The sequence below is a fragment of the Macaca thibetana genome, chromosome X (assembly GCF_024542745.1).
Source record: "Macaca thibetana thibetana isolate TM-01 chromosome X, ASM2454274v1, whole genome shotgun sequence".
Lineage (NCBI taxonomy): Eukaryota > Metazoa > Chordata > Mammalia > Primates > Cercopithecidae > Macaca > Macaca thibetana.
In genome coordinates this window covers 59,955,773-59,975,312 of record NC_065598.1, presented here as the reverse complement: position 1 = coordinate 59,975,312, position 19,540 = coordinate 59,955,773, and the positions used below count along the sequence as shown (strand labels likewise).

The following is a 19,540-nucleotide window of genomic DNA, read 5'->3' as shown; positions in this document are numbered from 1 at the left end:
CTTGGAGGCACTTAATCCACCTTGGTCACCCCCACCTCCTCACAGTTTTTTTGAGTACCTCTGACCTGCCTGAGGGGTCGGCTGAAAGGGATCTAAGGAAATATATTTGAGGGCCTTGATCTCTGGAGGATTGTGCTAACAGTTGAGGGATAAGATTATGGAAATAATCCAAGAACCAAAACTGGGAGTGTCTCTGGAGACCATTTGGGCTGAATTTCACCTGGCCTCAATGGGGACATTAAAACCCATCTGGGCTTGCTTTTTCTCCCTTAGTGTGATTTTCCTTTGTATGCCACAGATTCTTGTGTTCAGTCAGATTTCCTGGAGTCTTTCTAGCTTGCTTGTTTTTGCTATTCTGAGCCTAGATGGAAGAATCTGATGAGCTCAGGCCTTGAGGGGTAGGCATCGGAGGAAAAGGCCTTTTGTGTCTCTGTCTTCATTTGTATTGCTGCTGATGCATTATTTTCCTATCTTTCACTGACCAGCTGTGGGAGCCTAATCCAATCTGTACAAATCTTCACTTTTGCTGCTCAAACCTCCAAAATGACTACAGTAGTCATTTTGAGGGATGTCTTCTGTGGGATTGGATAAGCAGTGGGGCGGGGAAGTGGGGTGGGGGGAATGCGGTGCTTCAGGAAAAACAGGGAGAGGAACTACTTTTCTTCAAATTTGAGAGCCCAGAAGTGAATAGGAAAAGATTAGCTGGCTCAGCCTTGCCAAGAAGTAGCCATGCAGTTTCCTAATCTCTTTTGACCATAGATATCTCATTTTTAAATTTTTATTTTTGGATAGGAAATATATTCACATGGTTCAAACTTCGAAAGGTCCAAGAGAGTGCACAGTGGAAAGTCTCTCTCCCACCCCCTGCCCTCTGCAGAGGCCACCAATGAGTCCTTCCAGAAAAATGTTATGTGGATGTATAAACAAATATGAATATATTCCTCTTTCTCTTTTTTATGGTAATATACAACACATATTGTTCTGTACCTTGCTGTGCCTTGGAGATTCTTTGATACTTCATTGAATTTCACCTTTTGGGGATGTGAAGATGTGCCGTGGAAAATAGAGGTTAAGAGCACTGATTCTAGAATGAAACTGTCTAGGTTCAGGTTTGGATTCTGGCTCCATGAACTTCAATAGTTACTTCATTATTTTTCTGAACTTTGGTTTCCTTATCTTAAACTAGGGATCAAACAAGTTATTATGTGTAAAAACTTAGATTTGTCTCTGACATATAGTAAGCATTCAATAAATGTTAGCCATTTTTTTTATTATTATTAGGAAAAAAACCTCACTGGACCATGCACAGTAGATCTAGGTTTTCTCCTGGCCTCTGTGCTCCTGGGATAGCTGGGTAACTTCCTTTTTTCAGGAATTAGTTTCCTTACCTTTAAAATGGAACAACTCATCCCCACTCTGCTTATCCCCAGGATTTCTGGCAGGATCTACTGAGCTCATGAATATGAAGCCAACTTAGCAATTGTGATGTTCTGAACAGATGGAAGAAGTGCTATTTAATATTTTCATAGACACTTTGGGTGGCTTGAACCCAGTGGTCTGAATGGGTGGAAGAGGCAGTGTTTTTCCTTCTGCCAGTGGAACCCAAAAGCCATCCCTGTACTGGAGATGTATTTTGAGTGGGGGATAGCCCATGGCAAAAATTTGAAATACTCAGGTTTTGTCTTCTGACCTTTTTTATTCCACCCCATCCCTCTCCTGATGTCCTTGTTTCATTTTTTTTTTTTGGGGGGGGGGCTACCCCACCCCTGTCAAAACCTGTTTTTAGAAGCAAAGCAGCAGCATATATCAAAGATGACCTCAACTTTCCATTTGAAATAATTTAATGCAACTGGCTCGGAGAGGAGCTGAATCTGCCCAAGTTCATATAGCAAGTCCAGAATCAAGCTACACCTGGAGCTCATTCTTCCCATCCCAGTTTTTATTACTGACATTTGCATTTTAGTGTGAATTTGAATTTGAGATTCCTTAGCAAAAAACATCTGGTGGTGAAGGAGATTCTGGAAGTATCTTTACTCATCCTTCATACTAAAGTGTTCTTATCTTTTAATCTTCAGGGTCAGACCTGTTTGGGACCCTAAGCAGGGAGGGAAAGGCAGGTTCTGGTTGTAGTATTGAAGGGATGATATCTATAGAGCAGTGGGAGAGAAAAGCACCAGAAAATGTTGAAAGCAGTGACCTCCAAAGTGAGGGAGAAAATATTAGTTCTTTATATATTAAATTGTTAATCTCATTGTTATTTAATTTCTATTTTGTGGAGTTTTTTTTTTAATAAAACACATACTGCATTAGTATTTAAATATTGGAATAGGTGTTTCTTGTTTTTTTAAAAAAATAAATTTTATTGTGTATATTTGAGGTTTACAACATGATGTTGTAATATAGATAGATAGTAAAATGGTTACTATAGTGAAGCATATCTGTCATTTCACATAATTACTTTTTTGTGACAAGAATAGCTAAATGTTTGTATTTTTGTTTTTAACGTTAGAGGTACATGATCCAAAAACTATTGGCTACCATTCTTCTAAGACTATAGGCTTGGTTTCTAATCTTGGCAGCTCTGCTGCTAATTAACTTGATGCCTTAGGAAACTTTGCTCATTGGAGCCTCATTTTTCTTACCTGTAAGAAAGGGAGGACTGAACTAGGTGTGCTAACTAGTTACTTGGAAATCTCCAATCCTGATCAACTCTGAATATAAGAATCCACTGCCTTTGAAGGGGCTCTTGAGCTGAGACAGTTAAAAGGAGTTCAAGCCCTGACACCTTACTAGATGCTTTGTCCCTCTATCAGCTGCCTTGGTTTCCTTCCCTTCTCTACCCCCACCACTTTCACCTAACCCAGACTGGCAGATGCTTCCTTACATAAGTTTAGCAAACCTACTTGACATTGTTTTGTTACAAGCACAACCACTTTTCCTGTAGACACAGACCTGGTGCCATCCCTCCTGAGCTTTGAGGGTGTGTATGATTTTGCTTCTATTTTGTCCTCTCTGGCAGCCTAGGTTTAGTCATTGTATCCCTCTGGCTAAGTCTTTGGTTACAATGTCTGAGGGGAAGCCAGCTCAGCCAGTTTGAGTCCCCTGGGGCCTGACCCAATGGCTGCTCACTGAATCCCTCTGCCACTTCCTCATCCAGGACTGGGCTAGACTTTTTTAGGAGAACATACTCCATTCCTGAGCATAAAACGCTTCTGACATGGACTAGAGGCATTGCTAGGTACCTTGGCCTTGGCTGGATGTCTTTTCTCTCACAGTGAACCAATAGGCAGAGGGAAATCATTGCACCACTGGAAACTATCTCCCACTTTTTGATGGGCTGTTTAAATGTAGATGTCGTCTCTAGGCTGTAAAAACTCCCTAGGAGATACTTACATTCTCTTTGGAAACATGCCAAGGTCTAGAGGTTTTGCAAGCCTATTTCCTTGCTGGGCATGCTCAGCAGACTTGAAGGTGGCTTCAGTTAATTGAAATGTATTTATTTTTCCTGTTTCATCTCTAGATACAGGAGCAGGTCACAGTGCTCCTAACTAAATGTTGTTCCTGTTCTTGCCACTGTAAACCAGATGGCTACATTTAATGACGTTAGGACCATTAGTTCCAACCTATCTCCTCTCCTGCTCCTCCCCCTACCTTCCGCTCTCCTTTCTCTACAAGACTTTAACACGACATCTGACAAATGGATAAAAAATGATGTTCCCTTTTTCTCTCTGCGTTGCCCACCCACCCTCTGCCTGTGGTGTTGAGTATAGAACCATGCATGTGGGAGGCATGGAGGACAGATTCTTCATGTAGTTCCCCTCCTCCTACCTTCTGGAAACAAAGGAAGCCCACCCCTGCCCAGAAAACTCCAAGGCCTGGCTTCAAGTCATAGTCCAGGAAAAGTTAAAGCTCCCAGGACTGGTCCTAAGGGGACTACATGAAGAAATTGAGGAACCCAGATGCAGACTCTAAGATGAGTTTAGGTCGCCTAAGGGATTTGTGGCTCTTAGAGCATCCCTGCATATTCCCTAGGCTTGTCCTGGTCAGCTCCCATATCTCAGGGTAGTAAGGCAACAAAAGATTCCAGTGGGTAGCTGGAGCTCAGCATTCACACCAAGTCCAAGAAGACGAGCATGACTCCCAAGGCAGGAACATTTTGGGTATATGACCCAAGCTGGCTCAACAGATGGGTGAAGGTCAGGGTAACCTCAAGCTTGAGATGGCATGTTCTGACTCAGGAACTCTTGGAGAGGGCATTGCTAAGTCCATTATTATTATTTTTACTAACCATTTGTCTCTTAGAATATTGGAGGTTGCCTTGGGGAGATTTAATACAGCTCTAGGAAATTGCTTCCAGATTATAGCATAGAGAGATGCTGCTAGGACTTTCTATTAGAACTAGTGGTAGCTTCAGTGCCTGAAGGTTTGGACAGGAATGAGGGTGGAACAGAGCAGAGGCATATAGTCTCTCAAGGCAGGCTGAGAGAAATCCTCTCGGACAGGCCACCATAATTCCTCAGACTTTCTGGAATCTAACACAAGAAGGATAAGCCTAGAGTTGGAGTTCCAGAGATTCTGGTTTCTTCTGAGTGGCGCAGTGCAGTAAGGGGAAATTCCTGTAATATAAACTCTCTAGTCCCAGAAAGATAAAGACAGTTGGTTTCCATGTGGCATGTGATTCAGAATCACCCTGGTTGTTTGTTATTAATAAAAATATTAGGGTGGTTCTGAGCAGGGGTCTGTGAACCTCACATTAAGAAACAGTGGCATAATGCATCAGAAGTGCTTGAGTCAGGCCAAAATATCCCAGAATAACTTGACAATTACTCCTGTTTCCAAGACATTTTGGAGATACAAGCTAATGTTTATCAGATTGGGAGTTGTTGTAGTATAGAACCTTCTCTAGCCAACATCATCTAGGTTGGTCATTTAGAAACATGTCTTTCTCTGATCTGTGCAATCCTTGGCCCATTTGGCTGCATTTTCTTTAAAGGGGATCATTCTCTCAACAAGACCAAGTTCTTAACATTGTGAACTTTGAGGCAGCAGCTGGGTCTCACTTCAGAAACTCCTAAGCCCATTTGGTTGAGCTACTGGCTTGGGTTTCTTACCATCTATTGCTAAGGTCCAGAAAAGCAAGCAACAACCCTTCTCTCATCTGTTGGGTCACCATTAGAGCAGAGATCACCTTTTAACTTCCTTTGGAAGAAGTGCAGGAAGAAGCTGTTCTTTGTTATTAGCCTCAATGAGAAAATATTCCAGATGGCATCATGCTCTAAGGGGCTTCTCTGGGTTTCCCAAGCTAAAATGTCCTAAAAGGTCCTGGAAAGTGTGAATTGGCTTATGACCACTGTTCATATTGAACTCTAGATCAGGTGGTCTGTCTTGCTCAAGGCTGACCCCTATATAGGCTTACCTTTTGTGTCTGCCAGGTGTGGCTGAACAGTAGATCTTTCATTTTATTAAAGTGAAAACTGTATGGTATAATGGGATATTGAAGGAAGCTGATGTGTGATGACTCACAAATCACACACCCAAATTAGGAAAAAGATGATTTTGTGTCATGAAAAAATATATTTACATACTTCCATTCAGCACATTTAGAGTCATTATCACTTGAGTGCATTAATTATTCTGCCAAGAAATGAAATTATTTACTTATGGGCAATAGCAACAACCACATTGAAACTGGAAACAAGTGCGAAATGTTAAAACCTGAGGAAAAGAAAAGGCAACTCTTGGGATGTTTTTGATATTCATGGTGGGAATTTTCTTACCTAGCATCTATCTCTGTTTCTTTCCCTGGTGATCATTGGGCACCTGTACAGATGTTTAGCAAAAACTGGCCTTCCATAGAAGCCACCTGGCAATAAATCCTGGCAACAATTGCCTGGCATATAGGGCAGCTGGGTACATATTATGTAAACAATTTCCTTGGCCCCATAGATTGTTCTGCCACCTGACAGAGAGGCTTACTCTATTGCTGTGTTCTGCCTCAGAGTTTGCTTGCTTTTAGAACTCAAGTCAGAACTTTAGATGGAGTATACAAATTGTTCATTATGGATTAAGCTTATGTTTTAGACCTATCATTTAGAAGTGTACACTCTGGTTATTTGAAGAATAATACTCTAGTCAACAACTTGAATAACTCTTCCAAATTTTCATTTTCTCCTTATCCTAGGTAGATAAGGTTACTGAAAGAGGCAGAGAGAGAGAGGATACAGCCTGGAGTCATCAGAGAAGGGATTAAGGAGTAGGTTGGCCACAATCATACAGCTAGGAAGAAGCAGCCTGGCTCCAGTGTGCTACGTGTAACCATTGGCTAAGGATATGGCCAAATCAGAGGCACAGAAGTAGGATTGATCATTATTTTGTTGGAGGCAGTAGCAGGCCATCCAGTGAAATGTTGAGCAGGCAGTAAGAAATGTGGGACTGGAGGTGAGTGACAGCTGATGTCATGAGAAGGATGTAAGAGACTCGTTCTGGCAAGAGTGATAGAAAACCCCTGCCTTGTTAGAGGCAAAGGTTGGATCCAGAGATGAGGCTAGATTAAGGAGAGCTTTGAGAGAGTGGGGAGTTACTGAAGCTTCTTGAGCTTGAGGAGTGATACTAGCAAAAATGCTTTAAGATTTGCATCATTAAGGCATAGCTTGAGGAAGGGACAGACCTGTAGGGGCCAAGGAAGCCGGTTAGAAGAAAGAAATAGGAAGCCCAGAAGATTTTCCTTAAATGGGAAAAATTGAGAAGGAGGGAGAATGGGGGAATATGATGAATTTTGCATTTTATTGGAGGTGGTAGCAGACTATCCAGTGAAATGTGGAGCAGGCAGTAGGAAATATAGGACTGGAGGTGAGTGAGAACTGATGTCATGAGAAGGATGATTTATCTGAAGAACTAAGTGGAGAGAACAAAAAGCAAAGGTCCCTATTGACTTTTGAATGCGGCAGTCAAGGGTTTAAGTGGGAAGCCCATTTCTCAATTTTCCCAGATAGTCTGACTGTTGCCGGCAATGCTTGAGTGAGTTATCTTCAGGAAAAAAAAATCTCTTTTTTTTTTTTTTTTTTTTTTTTTTTTTTTTGAGCAGAAAGCGGTAAAAGCATCCTATCAAGCACAAAGAAGGGTGAGGAGAAATACGCTGCAATAATGAAATCTCTGTCCTTTGCAGAGTAATTGTTAGCCTCAGTAGAATACCAGAGCTGGAAGGGACTTGAGAGATCATCTATATGGTTCCAGTCTGTCACTTGACATGTAAAAAAACTGAGACAGGCTGGGTATGGTGGCTCACACCTATAATCCCAGCACTTTGGGAGGCCGAGGCAGGTGGATCACCTGAGGTCAGGAGTTCGAGACTAGCCTGGCCAACATGGTGAAACCCTGTCTGTATGAAAAATACAAAAAATTAGCCAGGTGTGGTGGCAGGTGCCTGTAATCCCAGCTGCTCTGGAGGCTGAGGCAGGAGAATCGCTTGAACCCAGGAGGTGGAGGTTGCAGTGAGCCGAGATTGCACCACTGCACTCCAGCCTGGGCAACAGAGCAAGACTCTGTCTAAAAAAAAAAAAAAAAAAAAATGCTGAGACAGAGAAAGGGACCTGTCCAAGATCATTTGGTGAGTTACTGGCAGATTTTCTTCCTATAGCCAATCTGAGTCTTTGCTGTATACTGTGGTACCTCGTAGCTATTGTTGGGGCAGCCTGGTTCACACCTTTCCAAAAATAGGGAGGATGGTTATCCTTCAACACTTTGGGCAAGATAGCCAGAGTGTTTACAAGGCTGTATTAAAAGGAGATCTAGCTTTTTCAGGAGAGGGCATAAAATCTCAGCTTGTTTTAGATATGCTTAAGGGACCAAGGGAAAATAATTTGCTCTTCTCCAAGTTTAGCTGTTAAGGAGAAGGGGGCCTTCTGGGAGGATATGGGCAGACACCAAACTGAGAAAACCTCATAGGCAAACCCCCATCATGTCCCTACTTTTCCTCCTATGAAGCTTCTTGGAAGGCAGGTCCAGCTCATCTACCTTCATGGCAATTGGCATACTTGCTTTCCATACAACATGTGAAGTTCACATTTTTTAACCCATTCTCCCTTCTGCTTCTTATTATTAAAACACTAATATTTCTGACAGCCACCAAAACTAATTAAATATCTATTTTGGGAGTGGTGCTGTTGAGTTAGAGGGGAATAACAAGAAGTTGTAGGTAAGTGACTGGGTGACAGCCATAATCCCAAGTTTTTTCCTGTGTTAACACAGCCTGACTTTGGGCATGCTCCTTACATGACCCCAAATACTCTTTTTCAGACATTTACCAACCACTGAGGAAGGCTTTGGAGATAGGCAGGCAGTGCTGGAGGCAGGGAGCACAACATTTGGTGTGGCATGGGGAAATCTGTGAAGAATGAGGCATCAGAAGAGGCAAGGGTAGGGCCTACACTAGGAAAGTCCATTAGGGCAGTGGTTCTCCAGTTGTGATTCCCAGACCAGCAACATCAGTATCACCTGGGGATCTGTTTGAAATGCAGGTTCTCAAGCTGCACTTCAGACCTACCTAATCAATTCTCAAGACCTATGCGGCCCAACAACCTGTGTTTTAACAAGCCCTCTGAGGAATTGACCTTTAGGTCATTCACAGGGTGAGTTGGTCCCCCTCCCTGCCATTTGACAGGTACCTTGGGGGACTGGCAAATAGCAAAGCTGTAGAGTAAGGCCAGCTGGAGATTCAAATCTGTTCCACCATCTACTAACTGGGTAACCGTGGACTACTTGATTTATATCACAAGTTATCTTCAGTAAAAACGGAGATGTTAATGCTTACGTTGGAGAATTATAGAGGTTGAAATCACAAAAGAAAGCCCTTTATCCAGTTTCCAGCGTATGTTTTCTTCAAGTGTAAGCTTCTCTTGCTTCCTCCTTCCCTTTCTAACTCTTTTACTTTCCTTCTGTCTTTTCCATTTCTTCTTTTGTTCCCAATGAAAGGGTCCACTGGCCACCCCAAGCTCACTGCAAACACACATGCCTTTTTTGGTCACAGAGACCTGCCTTAGATCTCAGATTCCCAGTTCTTCCAGGGTATAGCAATCATATTTCTAGGTTAAAAATCAAGGCACATGACAGCTGATAACAGATGTATCTACTGTGGGGAGCAATTAGATAGAATATTTGATATTAGGATTGTCTTCAGAAATCTGGATACAAAGAAATAATACCCTATTCCGTCTTTAAGCATAATGCAGGACTCTTAACCCTCCCCATCCTCTTATTCATGTCCAAAAGTTTCGTTGATGTGGGAGTGGGAAACACTATGTGTCCCCCTCACTTGTAAGATTGAGCAAGAGCCACCCTATATTTAGTGCTTCCTCTAAAATGTCCTGGGGATTGGGAATTATTGTGTTAGAAGCCACAGTACTACTGTCCTAAGGCTCAGAGCTCTTTGAGTACCTTTCTAGAATGATGCTGCTCCATCTTCTGGCTTTATGATAGGCTTGCAAGATGAAGGATGGTAACAGTTGGATTTTGGCAGGGAGGGGAATATAAACCAGTTTGGGAATAGAGAATATAATCTCTGCTATCGCTACTCCCAAATGGCCTTTTCTTGGTTTTCTTTTTATAGCTCTGTACCATTTGATAATGTTGATGAGCTGTTGCTGCTTGAAACTCTTGTCTTGGAGTTTGAGAGATCATACTCCTTTGTATCCTAATGATGTGCTAACAGCTTCATTTAGTTTTGTTTGTGTAGCTTTTTTTCTGTTCCTTACCTCACATTCCATCTTTAAACATAAATCTTGATTTCCCAAGGCTTCTGGACTTCTTAGCACATTTTTCCAGGGCAAACTCTGATTTTCACAATTTCTTCTGGGCCATTGATTCCCAAACCTGTATATATACCCTAATTGCTCTTGAGCTTCCCACCCACCCGGGTGTCCTGCTGGCCCCCCATATTTAATACTTTAAAGAGAAAATTTGTCATCTCTTCTCCTGCAAAGCCAAGCCAAGCCAATATTTCCTTCTAATTTACCCTATGCTTTAGTTGACGTTTGCACCCAAAAATCAACTTTGACCTTTTTCTTTTCCTCAAACTAGATTCAATGTCCTCCAAACATGACTTCACTTACCTTTTTAGCCATCACTCCCTCCACTCCCCTTTCCCAACCCTACTCTCTCCAAACTCCACTACTCGTTGACCATCACATTTCCCAGTCTTCATCTCTGAGACTTTGCTTAATCTCATTTCTCTGCCTCAAATGCCCCTCCCTTTCCTTCTCTATTTGGCACCATCCTACCCATTCTTTAAGGGCTATCTTCATTGCCACACAAAACCTTTCTAGAGCCCAATACCCATGTATAATCAACCTCCTTTCTCTGAAGTCTCGTGCTAGGCCAGCACATGCCAGGCACTGTATATCCACCCTCTCAGTTCACCCTCTCTATAACCCTGCCTGTGAGGCAAACATCATTACCACCATTTTGCAGATGAAAAAACTGAGACCCAAGGTTGTATAATTAGAAACTCTTGTCTTTGGCTTTTGTGAAACTGTACTCTTAGATGTCATAATTACATACTGACAATTACATTTAAGTTTTTCTCTCTGACTCCCCTTCTATTCCTCACCTCCTGTTGTCATTGCTACTTTCTAAAGTAGTAAAGCCCAGAATTGAAGGTAGGTTTGCCTGCCCATAAAACCACCTTTGCATCCTGCTGGAAAGCATTGTTGGTACCTGGAAACCCTTTGTTCTTCAGGTAAGGACTGCAACTGAGTCATAGCGAGCAGATCCCCACACACAGTAGGAGCCCAGTGAATGAATGTTGGATGGAAGATGGATGAGCAGAGCAAAGTGCATTTAAAAAAAAAAATTGTAGCAAGTTAAAAGTTAATTCTGTACACAAATGGAAGATTTGGAACCAATTTCCTGGTTAAGTTTAGTTTACATTTTAAAAACAACTCAGAAGATGAAGGGGGAACATCCCCTTGCTCCTGCTTGTGTTTGTGAGGAGAGAACACAGAAGCCCCACACAGCTATTAACCCCTTCTGGATTAGCATTCCTCTCACCTCCATGCATATACCTGTCAGCTCTCAGTTCAGTGTTTTATAGCCTACAAAGCAGATGGTAGAGTAGAATTATCCCCATTTTATATGTGAAGAAACTGGGACCCAGAGGTAGAATAGTTTGTAAGTTAAGAGCAGAGTCTCTAGAGCCAGACTGTGCCTGTATTGGAATAATGGCTTCAATAGTTATTGGCTGTGTGAACTGCAAATTATTTAACTTCTTTGAGCTTCAGCTACCTCATCTGTAAGATATGAGTAGCAATAGTTTTTCCTTACAGGGCTTCTGTGAGGCTTAAATGAATTAATGTCTATAACATGTTTAGAATGGTGCCTGACATATAGTAAACGCTCCGTATTAGCTAACATCATCATAATTATCATTACACCTTTAGTAGTATAACAAGGTCTTAAATTCAGATTATTTTTTCTACCTGTCTTCCCTCTCTGTGGTGTTATGTTAGAAAAAACCCTGGTCCAGGAGGCTGACCATTTGATGACTGTACTTTTGTTAAACCTCATCGATAAAATGAGGGCATGAAGGTGATGATCTTTAAAATTCTGTCCAATTCTGACAGTCATTGATTCTAAGTAGGCCCTGACAACAGGCTTGCAAGTTGGTTAGTTGTTTTTGTGACCACTAGGTCCTAGATTGGCTTTGTCCAGGGTATAGCTGAGCCTTGTGACCTGAGGGCCCAGGTATATCAACTGGACTAAATGGGGGACAAAAGTCAGCTATCTGCTTCTGGGAAAAGTCAAGCATGGAGTTCCTAAAAAGAAGACTGCAAAGTAAAAAATATAGACAGTGGAATCAGCCAGATCTGGGCCTGGGGGACCTCAAAGAGCACCACAGATAGTGTCCTGAGCAGAAGGTTGGTAATTGATGCTGAGATACTCTTTGACCCTTGATAAAAAGCTATGAATATAGCTTTAAACTACAGGTCTTAGTGGTGGTCTGGGTTGGGGCTGTATGTGCTTACTGAGTTCTAACAATGCCCACTTGGGACCCATCTTTTCCAGGAGAGGGGAGACTTCTCTATAAAAATTTACTTTAGTAGGCCAGTGACCAGCTTTTCTTTTTCTTCACTGAAGCCAAAACAAGGAGAAATTGACTTTTAGTACAATTGGAAGAAAGCAAGTTCAACATAAAAATGAATGTCCTCAGCCTCATGGGCACCTATGATTAAAGGTGGCTGTGTAAATCTCCTGTAGGGTTCTTTAAGAATAGGAGCCAACTGGCTTATGATATCATAGATGGAGTTCAGTGTAGGTAATGAATAGACATTGGTAGTACAGTTTGATAATTATAGGAAGACACAAAGTTAGAAGACCCAGCTTCATAATGTGTTACTTGTCTTGTTGGCTGAAGGACCAGGTCACATTTCTGAGCCTCAGTTTTCTCATATTTAGAATATAGGTAAATGGCCAGGTGCAGTTGCTCACACCTGTAATCCTAGCACTTTGGGAGGCTGAGGTCGGCAGATCACTTGAGGTCAGGAGTTTGAGACCAGCCTGGCCAACATGGAGAAACCCCCATCTCTACTAAAAATACAAAAATTAGCTGGGCATGGTGGCGTGTGCCTGTAGTCCCAGCTATTTGGGAGGCTGAGACACCGGAATCACTTGAACCCAGGAGGTGGAGGTTGCAGTGAGTCAAGATTGCGCCACTGCACTCCAACCTGGGTAACAGAGTGAGATTCCATCTCAAAAAATTAAAATGAATGAATGAATGAATGAATGGTAATAGTGAGGCCCAGTTTATTCCGTAAGGATCAAGTGATGGAGTATATATGAAAACACTTTGCAAAACGTAAAGCATGAGGTATTTGAAAGGTGGTGTTGTGAAAGGTCCTGCTGGAAATTCATTTTTTATCTATCCTGAAGAGCTCTCCCTATGCCTTACCTTCTATGGAAGGCACAAAGACGAATTCTGAGCCATGACAGATGCATCAGGCAGGACCTGAACAAAACATGTTAACTTAAGTCAAAGATCAGCGTGTGAGTATGTGTGTGCGTGTTCATATATATGTGTTCATATTTGTTGTGCATTTATTTTGAGAACCTAGGGTTATTCTGTGGCTAGCGTGTTGGAGGGCAGATATATGAGAGAGGATATATATTCCATAGACTATTTCGATTGTCTTTAAGTTGTTTTAGTTTTGGTCTTATGGAGCCATTATTGCCTTGAGCAAAGTAGGCTGATGGAAAAGCTGACTTCTAGAGGACTTGTTCAGAAATTCAGTGCTGGGGAGAGAGTGCTTGAGTCTCTTTGCCTGATAGGCCATGTGTTCTCTATTCTGGAATGTGTTACCTCAAATGCTGAGAAGACTGATGGCCCATACAAGCTGGAACAGTTGAGGGAAAAAGAAAAAATAACACAGTGGGCAGGATGGTAGAGAGAGGCAGACTACCTCCCCACCCTCACCCCATCCCTATCACTGTGCTTAGATGAATTTCATGAATGTGTGTTTGCTCGTACAGCAGTGGAATAGATGTCTGCCTGCTCTTGTGTGGAGCCCAGTCCTGCTAGCCATAACGTCTGGTGAGCAGGGTTAGGGTCCATTCCATGCACAGGTCCTGCCTTGCTGGGTGATCTCCAGCTCATCTGTTCACTTCCTTGTTAAGTTTTGCCATCCATCAAATGCAGAAGTCAACCCCGACCTCTCCCCCTACCGTGTCTCACAGAATGGTTGTACAAACCACTGAGAGAATCTGTGCTAAAGTTGAGTTTCTTGGGTGTAAGGCATCACAGAAAGCCATATTCTTTCCTACCCATAACCTCTCTGGATGGCATCATGTGTGAGTGAGAGGAGGAGGCTGCAGGACTGGGGTCCATTATGCGTGAGGAATGTTATGGTCTGTTACCCCAGGAGGAGGGGCACAGTGGGGTTAAATAATGTACCACCAACTCTCAATTAGTCAGTTCCAAGGAGGAGGAGGAAAGGGGGAGGAGCACAGGGAATTGAAAGCAAATAAGCTTGATTCTCATTTTAGCCATTGCTTTCAGCCTCTCCACCCATTCCTGACCCAGAGCCACCTTGAACCACCAAGGAGAGATGGACTGGAGCTTTCTTTGTTCTGCGTAGGAGGAGTTCATGATTAGGGATAAAAAGCATAAGACATATGTAGTACATATTCATATTCTGGGTCATTCCATGCACTGACTAACAGAGAGTTGACAGTATTGTTTGTCTTGTAGTTCAATGGAACTTGTGTTCCAGTGCCGTCCCCCTCACCCCTATCTCTCACCACTCGAATATATGAGTTTTTCTATAAGTAGTAGAGCTCTGTGGGTGGGGGAAGGGGCAAGCAAGGTAGCTGTGTGGACTGAACACATTCTCATTTTGTCTCCTAAGCTGATCACTGGAGATTCCATCGTTAGTGCTGAGGCAGTATGGGATCACGTCACCATGGCCAACCGGGAGTTGGCATTTAAAGCTGGCGACGTCATCAAAGTCTTGGATGCTTCCAACAAGGATTGGTGGTGGGGCCAGATCGACGATGAGGAGGGATGGTTTCCTGCCAGCTTTGTGAGGGTGAGTGTCAGTCTTCACTCTCCTCTCCTATTTCCTTGGCTGCCTGTACCTGGCTTCCCCTTCACCAGCCTCTGTTCTCCTGTTTATTTCTCTCCTGGTGGCTTTTCTCATATTTTTTTTTTCCTTTTTTTAAATTGTCTCATACAGAGAACCTGGGCTTCCTTTAATCTGTGCCCTTTTAATTTTTAGTCTTTTCCCTTGTCTCTTGTTTAACACCCCCACCCCACCACCTCCCACCTTTGTACAAATCACTTACCTTGTCTGGGTCTTGGTTTCCTCTTTTGGGGTTGGCCTTGGTGGTTTTTGAATAACTTTTTAACCCTATATTGCTGTGAACTTTTGTCTTTCTTATCTCTTTTTTTCTACTTTCTGTTTCTCATCTTTTTTATCCTTTCTTCTCGTAGTTTCTTCCCATCTCCTTCTCTTGCTCCTCTGCTCTTCTCCTCCTCTCCTTCCTGTCTACTTCATTGCCTCTCACACCCCTGTGTATTGTCACTGTGTGTTCAGATGTTAATATAAGAGTGTGAGCTCCCTGCCCCCCAGGGGCTGGAGCTTACTGATATCAGATTTTACTTTTTTCAAGAGAATCAAGTGGCTGGGATCTAAATGTGCCGGGGGTGGGAAGCAAGTGGCATGTAAGGTCTTGCAAGCCTTCTGCCTCTTTGACATTGTACCATGAAGAATCTGGCCCTTAACAGAGAGGCTCTTGGGAGGAATTTCTCAGCAGCTTTTGCTTTTTCTGGGTTACTGTAAAGGAAGTGATCCCAATGTGCTTATGACCTCAGGGTGCTATGGGGAAAGAACATTGGTTAGGTGTCTCAGCTCTTATTCTTTCTTGGAATTGTGAGCTGGAATCAGTTATTTGACTATTTTGAGCTCTGATTTTCCTCATCTGCACAATGGTCTTGACAGTTCTTTAATGCCAGGGCATGTCACAGTGAATGAGATAAAACATGCGAAAACTGCTTTGTGGCAAGACAAGTACTGAAGCCACATGAGGGTGTGTTATAACCATCCTTACTACAGCCTATCACATTTTGTTAGTTTCTCCTGTAAAATTAGGCTGAAGTCTTCTAGACCCCAAACAAAAGATCAGAAGGGCTAGCTCTAGGGCTCGTAGAGGTTGAAGGGCCTTAAGATTAGAATTATGGCAATGTGATATAAAGAAAGGAAGAGGACATTTGGAGTTAGAAAACTTAAGATACAGTTTTACTACCTTCTGGCTCTATAGCTTTTGGTAAGATTTTTAACTTCCCTGAGCCCTGATTTTCTCATCTGAAAAATAGGGATAACAGACTTTTTGTAAGGAATTAGATCATACATGCCAATAAGGTGTCTAGCACAGTGCTAGACAGATATTAGGAACTTAGCCAATGGTAACTTGTTTTGTCATAATTATAATAATCACCACCACCTTCTTAGCTCCAAGAAGGTCCATATATCAAGGCTTCCCTTGAGGTTGATAGAGGCCTCCTTCCTCAAGGCAAAAAATCCAGAAAGCATCGTTACCTGGTTGGGACAGTTTAGGTGAGGGCACTGCCTAGAAGCAGAGGAAGGGACAAAATTACCTCTCATTCCCTTCTATCATGAGAATCTTCTAATGAAATATCCAATCTTTTCTTCTCTTCTGTCAGAGTCTGCAAATGCCATCTGTGTCCCAGCTCATCTTTGCTGGTTAATGAATCAGTCCCAGGGATAGTCAGAAAAAGCATATCAATAACCACAGACCTTCAGGACTAATGTGAGGTCCTGTATGCATACAGCTGGTATGTCTTGTGCTTACAGACCTCCCTCTTTAAAAGAAGGATTAAACTGTACCCAATGATGATGTCACCCAAATCCAAATGCATTTCATTTTCAGGGAAATGTCACTTTTATAATAAATAGTAAATCCAAGGATGGGGGGAAATGATTGAGCAAGCCAGGATTGCTCAGGGAAGCAAATGACAGAGCCAGACTTCAGAATATCAGTGAGCGCCATTAATGTCCCTAAGTCCGAGGCCAGGAGGAGTGTTCCTACAGGAACACAGTCCCAGCAGCCACATGGTATAGAGTCTAGCCCAGGTGGTTCTCAACCCTGGCTATATAATAGAATCACTTCAGTAGCACAAAAAACAAGAAGAAGAACCCAGACAAACAAAAACACTAACACCCAGGCTCTAGGCTAGTAAAATAAGATCATTTGACTAAATTGGTGACTGACATGGTGCGGTATCTTCATTCCCTACCTGGAAGTCTCATTGCTGACATTTGAGCCCTAGGATGGATAATCAAGGTGTTTAGTGTGGTTCTGTTCAAGTTAGCCCTACCTGTTGTTACACACTAAAACCCAACCTGCAGTCTGGGAAACCCAGATTCTTGCCTCAGTTCTATTATTAGAATTGTAACTTGAGCAGCTTCCTATGCATCTTCAAATATCAGTTTTCTTCCTTGTAAAATGGGGACAATTCGGTCTTGTAAAAATGCTTTGTTACCTGTGATATGCTGGATACTTGTAAATACGAATTATGATACCATTTGGCCACTGTACAGGAACTTACCAGGTATATGTGTCTTCAACCTATTCACATCTGTCTCCTCTGTTGTTCAGAATTTCATACTTGTATGTGCTTGTGTGTGTGTGTACGCACGCGCTCAGGTTCTTTCCTTTCTGTACTGGGGACATGGCTTCACAAGAGCAATGTAGGAGCTGATATACCTTCCCAGTAGTAGGTAAGGTTAAATGAATTAAACTTGCTGAACATCAGTCCTCATATCTAGTTGTTGACATCTTCAGCTGTTTTCCTGGGCTGGTTTCCCTGCTAGGAGCTAAGGGTAAACTGCTAGGATATGATTGTGTCTCAACTCTCATGTCTGTGGTGGGCCTCCTTTTGTCTAATAGGCCCTAACTTCAAGTCATTCAGGCTCTTTTCCTTTGTCACTGTGCATAAAAGGAGGCTTTTTTTTTTCTGACTTTGGGCCATGGCCTGAGGAGAGCTTGCTGCCTAATTAAGGGTAGGTTGTGAACAGGACACATTACAGCCTGTTACTGATGGGCTCATGTGACAAGGCACGGGTTTGGTCAGAAAGTAAAGAGCTTGCTGAGGTGTTATCAGGAGCTGGATATATACTTTTCTTGTTCTTTCAAATTCTTTATTTCTCTCATTTCTGTCCTGCTTGGAAGTACGGAAATGAAAGGATGATCTAAGCCAGTCATTAACATCATTTGTTGGTTTTCTACAGACCAAATATCATGGAAACCCAACTTTTCAAAGGAAAGCCCATTGTTCTAGAGTGTGACCTGGCTTTTATTTGTATTTTGTCTCATTTTGGCTGCAAAAAGAGATACTTGGGAAAAGCTTTTCACCTTTATGAAACCCTAGATTCACTGTAGATTTAGAACTGGAAAGACCCATCTTAGCCAAGAGTGGCCAACTTAGATGCTTACAGGGGCCAATTAAGTGAGTGAAGCAAATTGAGACAAGGGGTAAGTGGGCGCCTGCGTCCAATTGGGAAATCCATGCCCCATCTAAGGACAGCAAAAGTGACTTGGATGTTTCCCATCATTAGAGTGGGGTATAGTGGAGAGGAAAGCCCAGGGGGGCCAGATCTTCTAGTATTTCAAGAAAAGCCAGGAATTGGATTTTTATGTAAAACTCTTTATATTTAAAAATGTTAATGAGTAATTCATATTTTTAAAGAAGCACAGTGAGCATCAAACAGAACACATCTGTAGGATAAATTATCTCCCAAGGACCCAGCTTGTTGCCATTAGTCACCCTACCTCCACATTGTATAAATACTGAGGAGATATGGGCCCAGAAAATGGAAATAACTTGCTTTCTCATGTAGGGAATTAGTGGCAAAGCCAGGACTTGAACCCAGGCCTCCTGAATCTTAAGACAACTTTACTAGACAGTCTTTGTCTAATAAGTTTAATGTCTTGGCTTCCTTTGGTATGTTTTCTGCCAAATTGTTTTTTTCCTGTGAATAGGTCATATGTTCCTGTTTTCTTGTAGACCTCGTAATTTTTTGTTGAAAACTTGGCATTTTGAATATTATAATGTGGTAACTCTAGAAATCAGATTTTCTTCTCTCCCCAGGGTTTGCTACTGTTGATTGTTGAGGGTTGCAGTTGTCCATTTGTTTAGTGACTTTTTCCAACTATTTTTGCAAGACTGTATTCTTGTTATATATGGTTGCTGAAGTCTCTGTTATTTTATCTCGTTGGTCAGCCAATAACCTGACATTTCCTTAAACATCTGGTGCCAAGAAGAAAAAACAATACTACTTTCCTGGTTTTTGCCGCTTGATTCTGAGCTGGGGTACTCACTTGAGACTGTGCCAGGTCATCAATTCTTTTGTCTCAGCCTTCTCCTCCTGTTTGTATGTAGATCACACATCCTCCAGAAATACAAGCCTATGGTCCTCTGAGGTTTTTTCTGAGCATGCGTCTGGTCCTGGGCATGTGTGTTACAGTGTGACTTCCCTGGTATGCATGATGGCCTTTATTCCCCAAAGAAACTTCCTTTTTCCCAAAGAAACTTCGTTTTTAGCTTCCTCCTTCTTGTGCTATTGCATCTGTTTGCTGTTTGTCCTGTCCACAATCCCTTGTCCCAAGTGGGCATGAGCAGTGTATGTCTTTAAATCTTTCAACAAAGGCAGCCACAGCCTGGAAAGCCTCTCCAGCCAGAGGTCAACCTCTGTGCTAGTCCCTCAGTGCCAAACAGGTCAAAAGGCGCAGCTAAAATATTGTAAAGAACAAGGTCATTATCTCCTGGCACCAGAAAGCCACACCAGGAATGTGGGCCACTGTCACTTCAGCCACTGGGGAATGAGGGATGGTAAGGGGATAAGCAAAAGTGCTTCAGTGCTCTATTACCGAATTTTTGCTGCCCTTTTCTGCGTTACGCAGTCCCCTGTAAGTTGCTGCAAGTTTTGGATTAGATTCTAGAGTTCTAAAACAATGGGTTCTATCATTCATTGCC

The 19,540-nt window shown here is 42.4% G+C and overlaps 1 protein-coding gene across 7 annotated transcripts in view; it reads left to right on the top strand.

The window, feature by feature from the left end:
• The window catches only part of ARHGEF9 (Cdc42 guanine nucleotide exchange factor 9), a 179,733-nt gene that overhangs the window by 73,237 nt on the left and 86,956 nt on the right, over positions 1-19,540 (top strand). For 5 of the 7 annotated variants that reach the window (XM_050776932.1, XM_050776929.1, XM_050776928.1 and 2 more), the window contains exon 2: positions 14,394-14,573. The exons of 1 other annotated variant lie outside the window; for it this stretch is intronic. In XM_050776932.1, the coding sequence (XP_050632889.1) occupies positions 14,448-14,573 (126 nt within the window). In that variant the 5' untranslated portion in view covers positions 14,394-14,447. Of the gene's footprint in view, positions 1-11,891; positions 11,910-14,393; positions 14,574-19,540 lie in introns of those variants that run through there. One more of the 7 variants, XM_050776933.1, reaches the window with a different exon arrangement.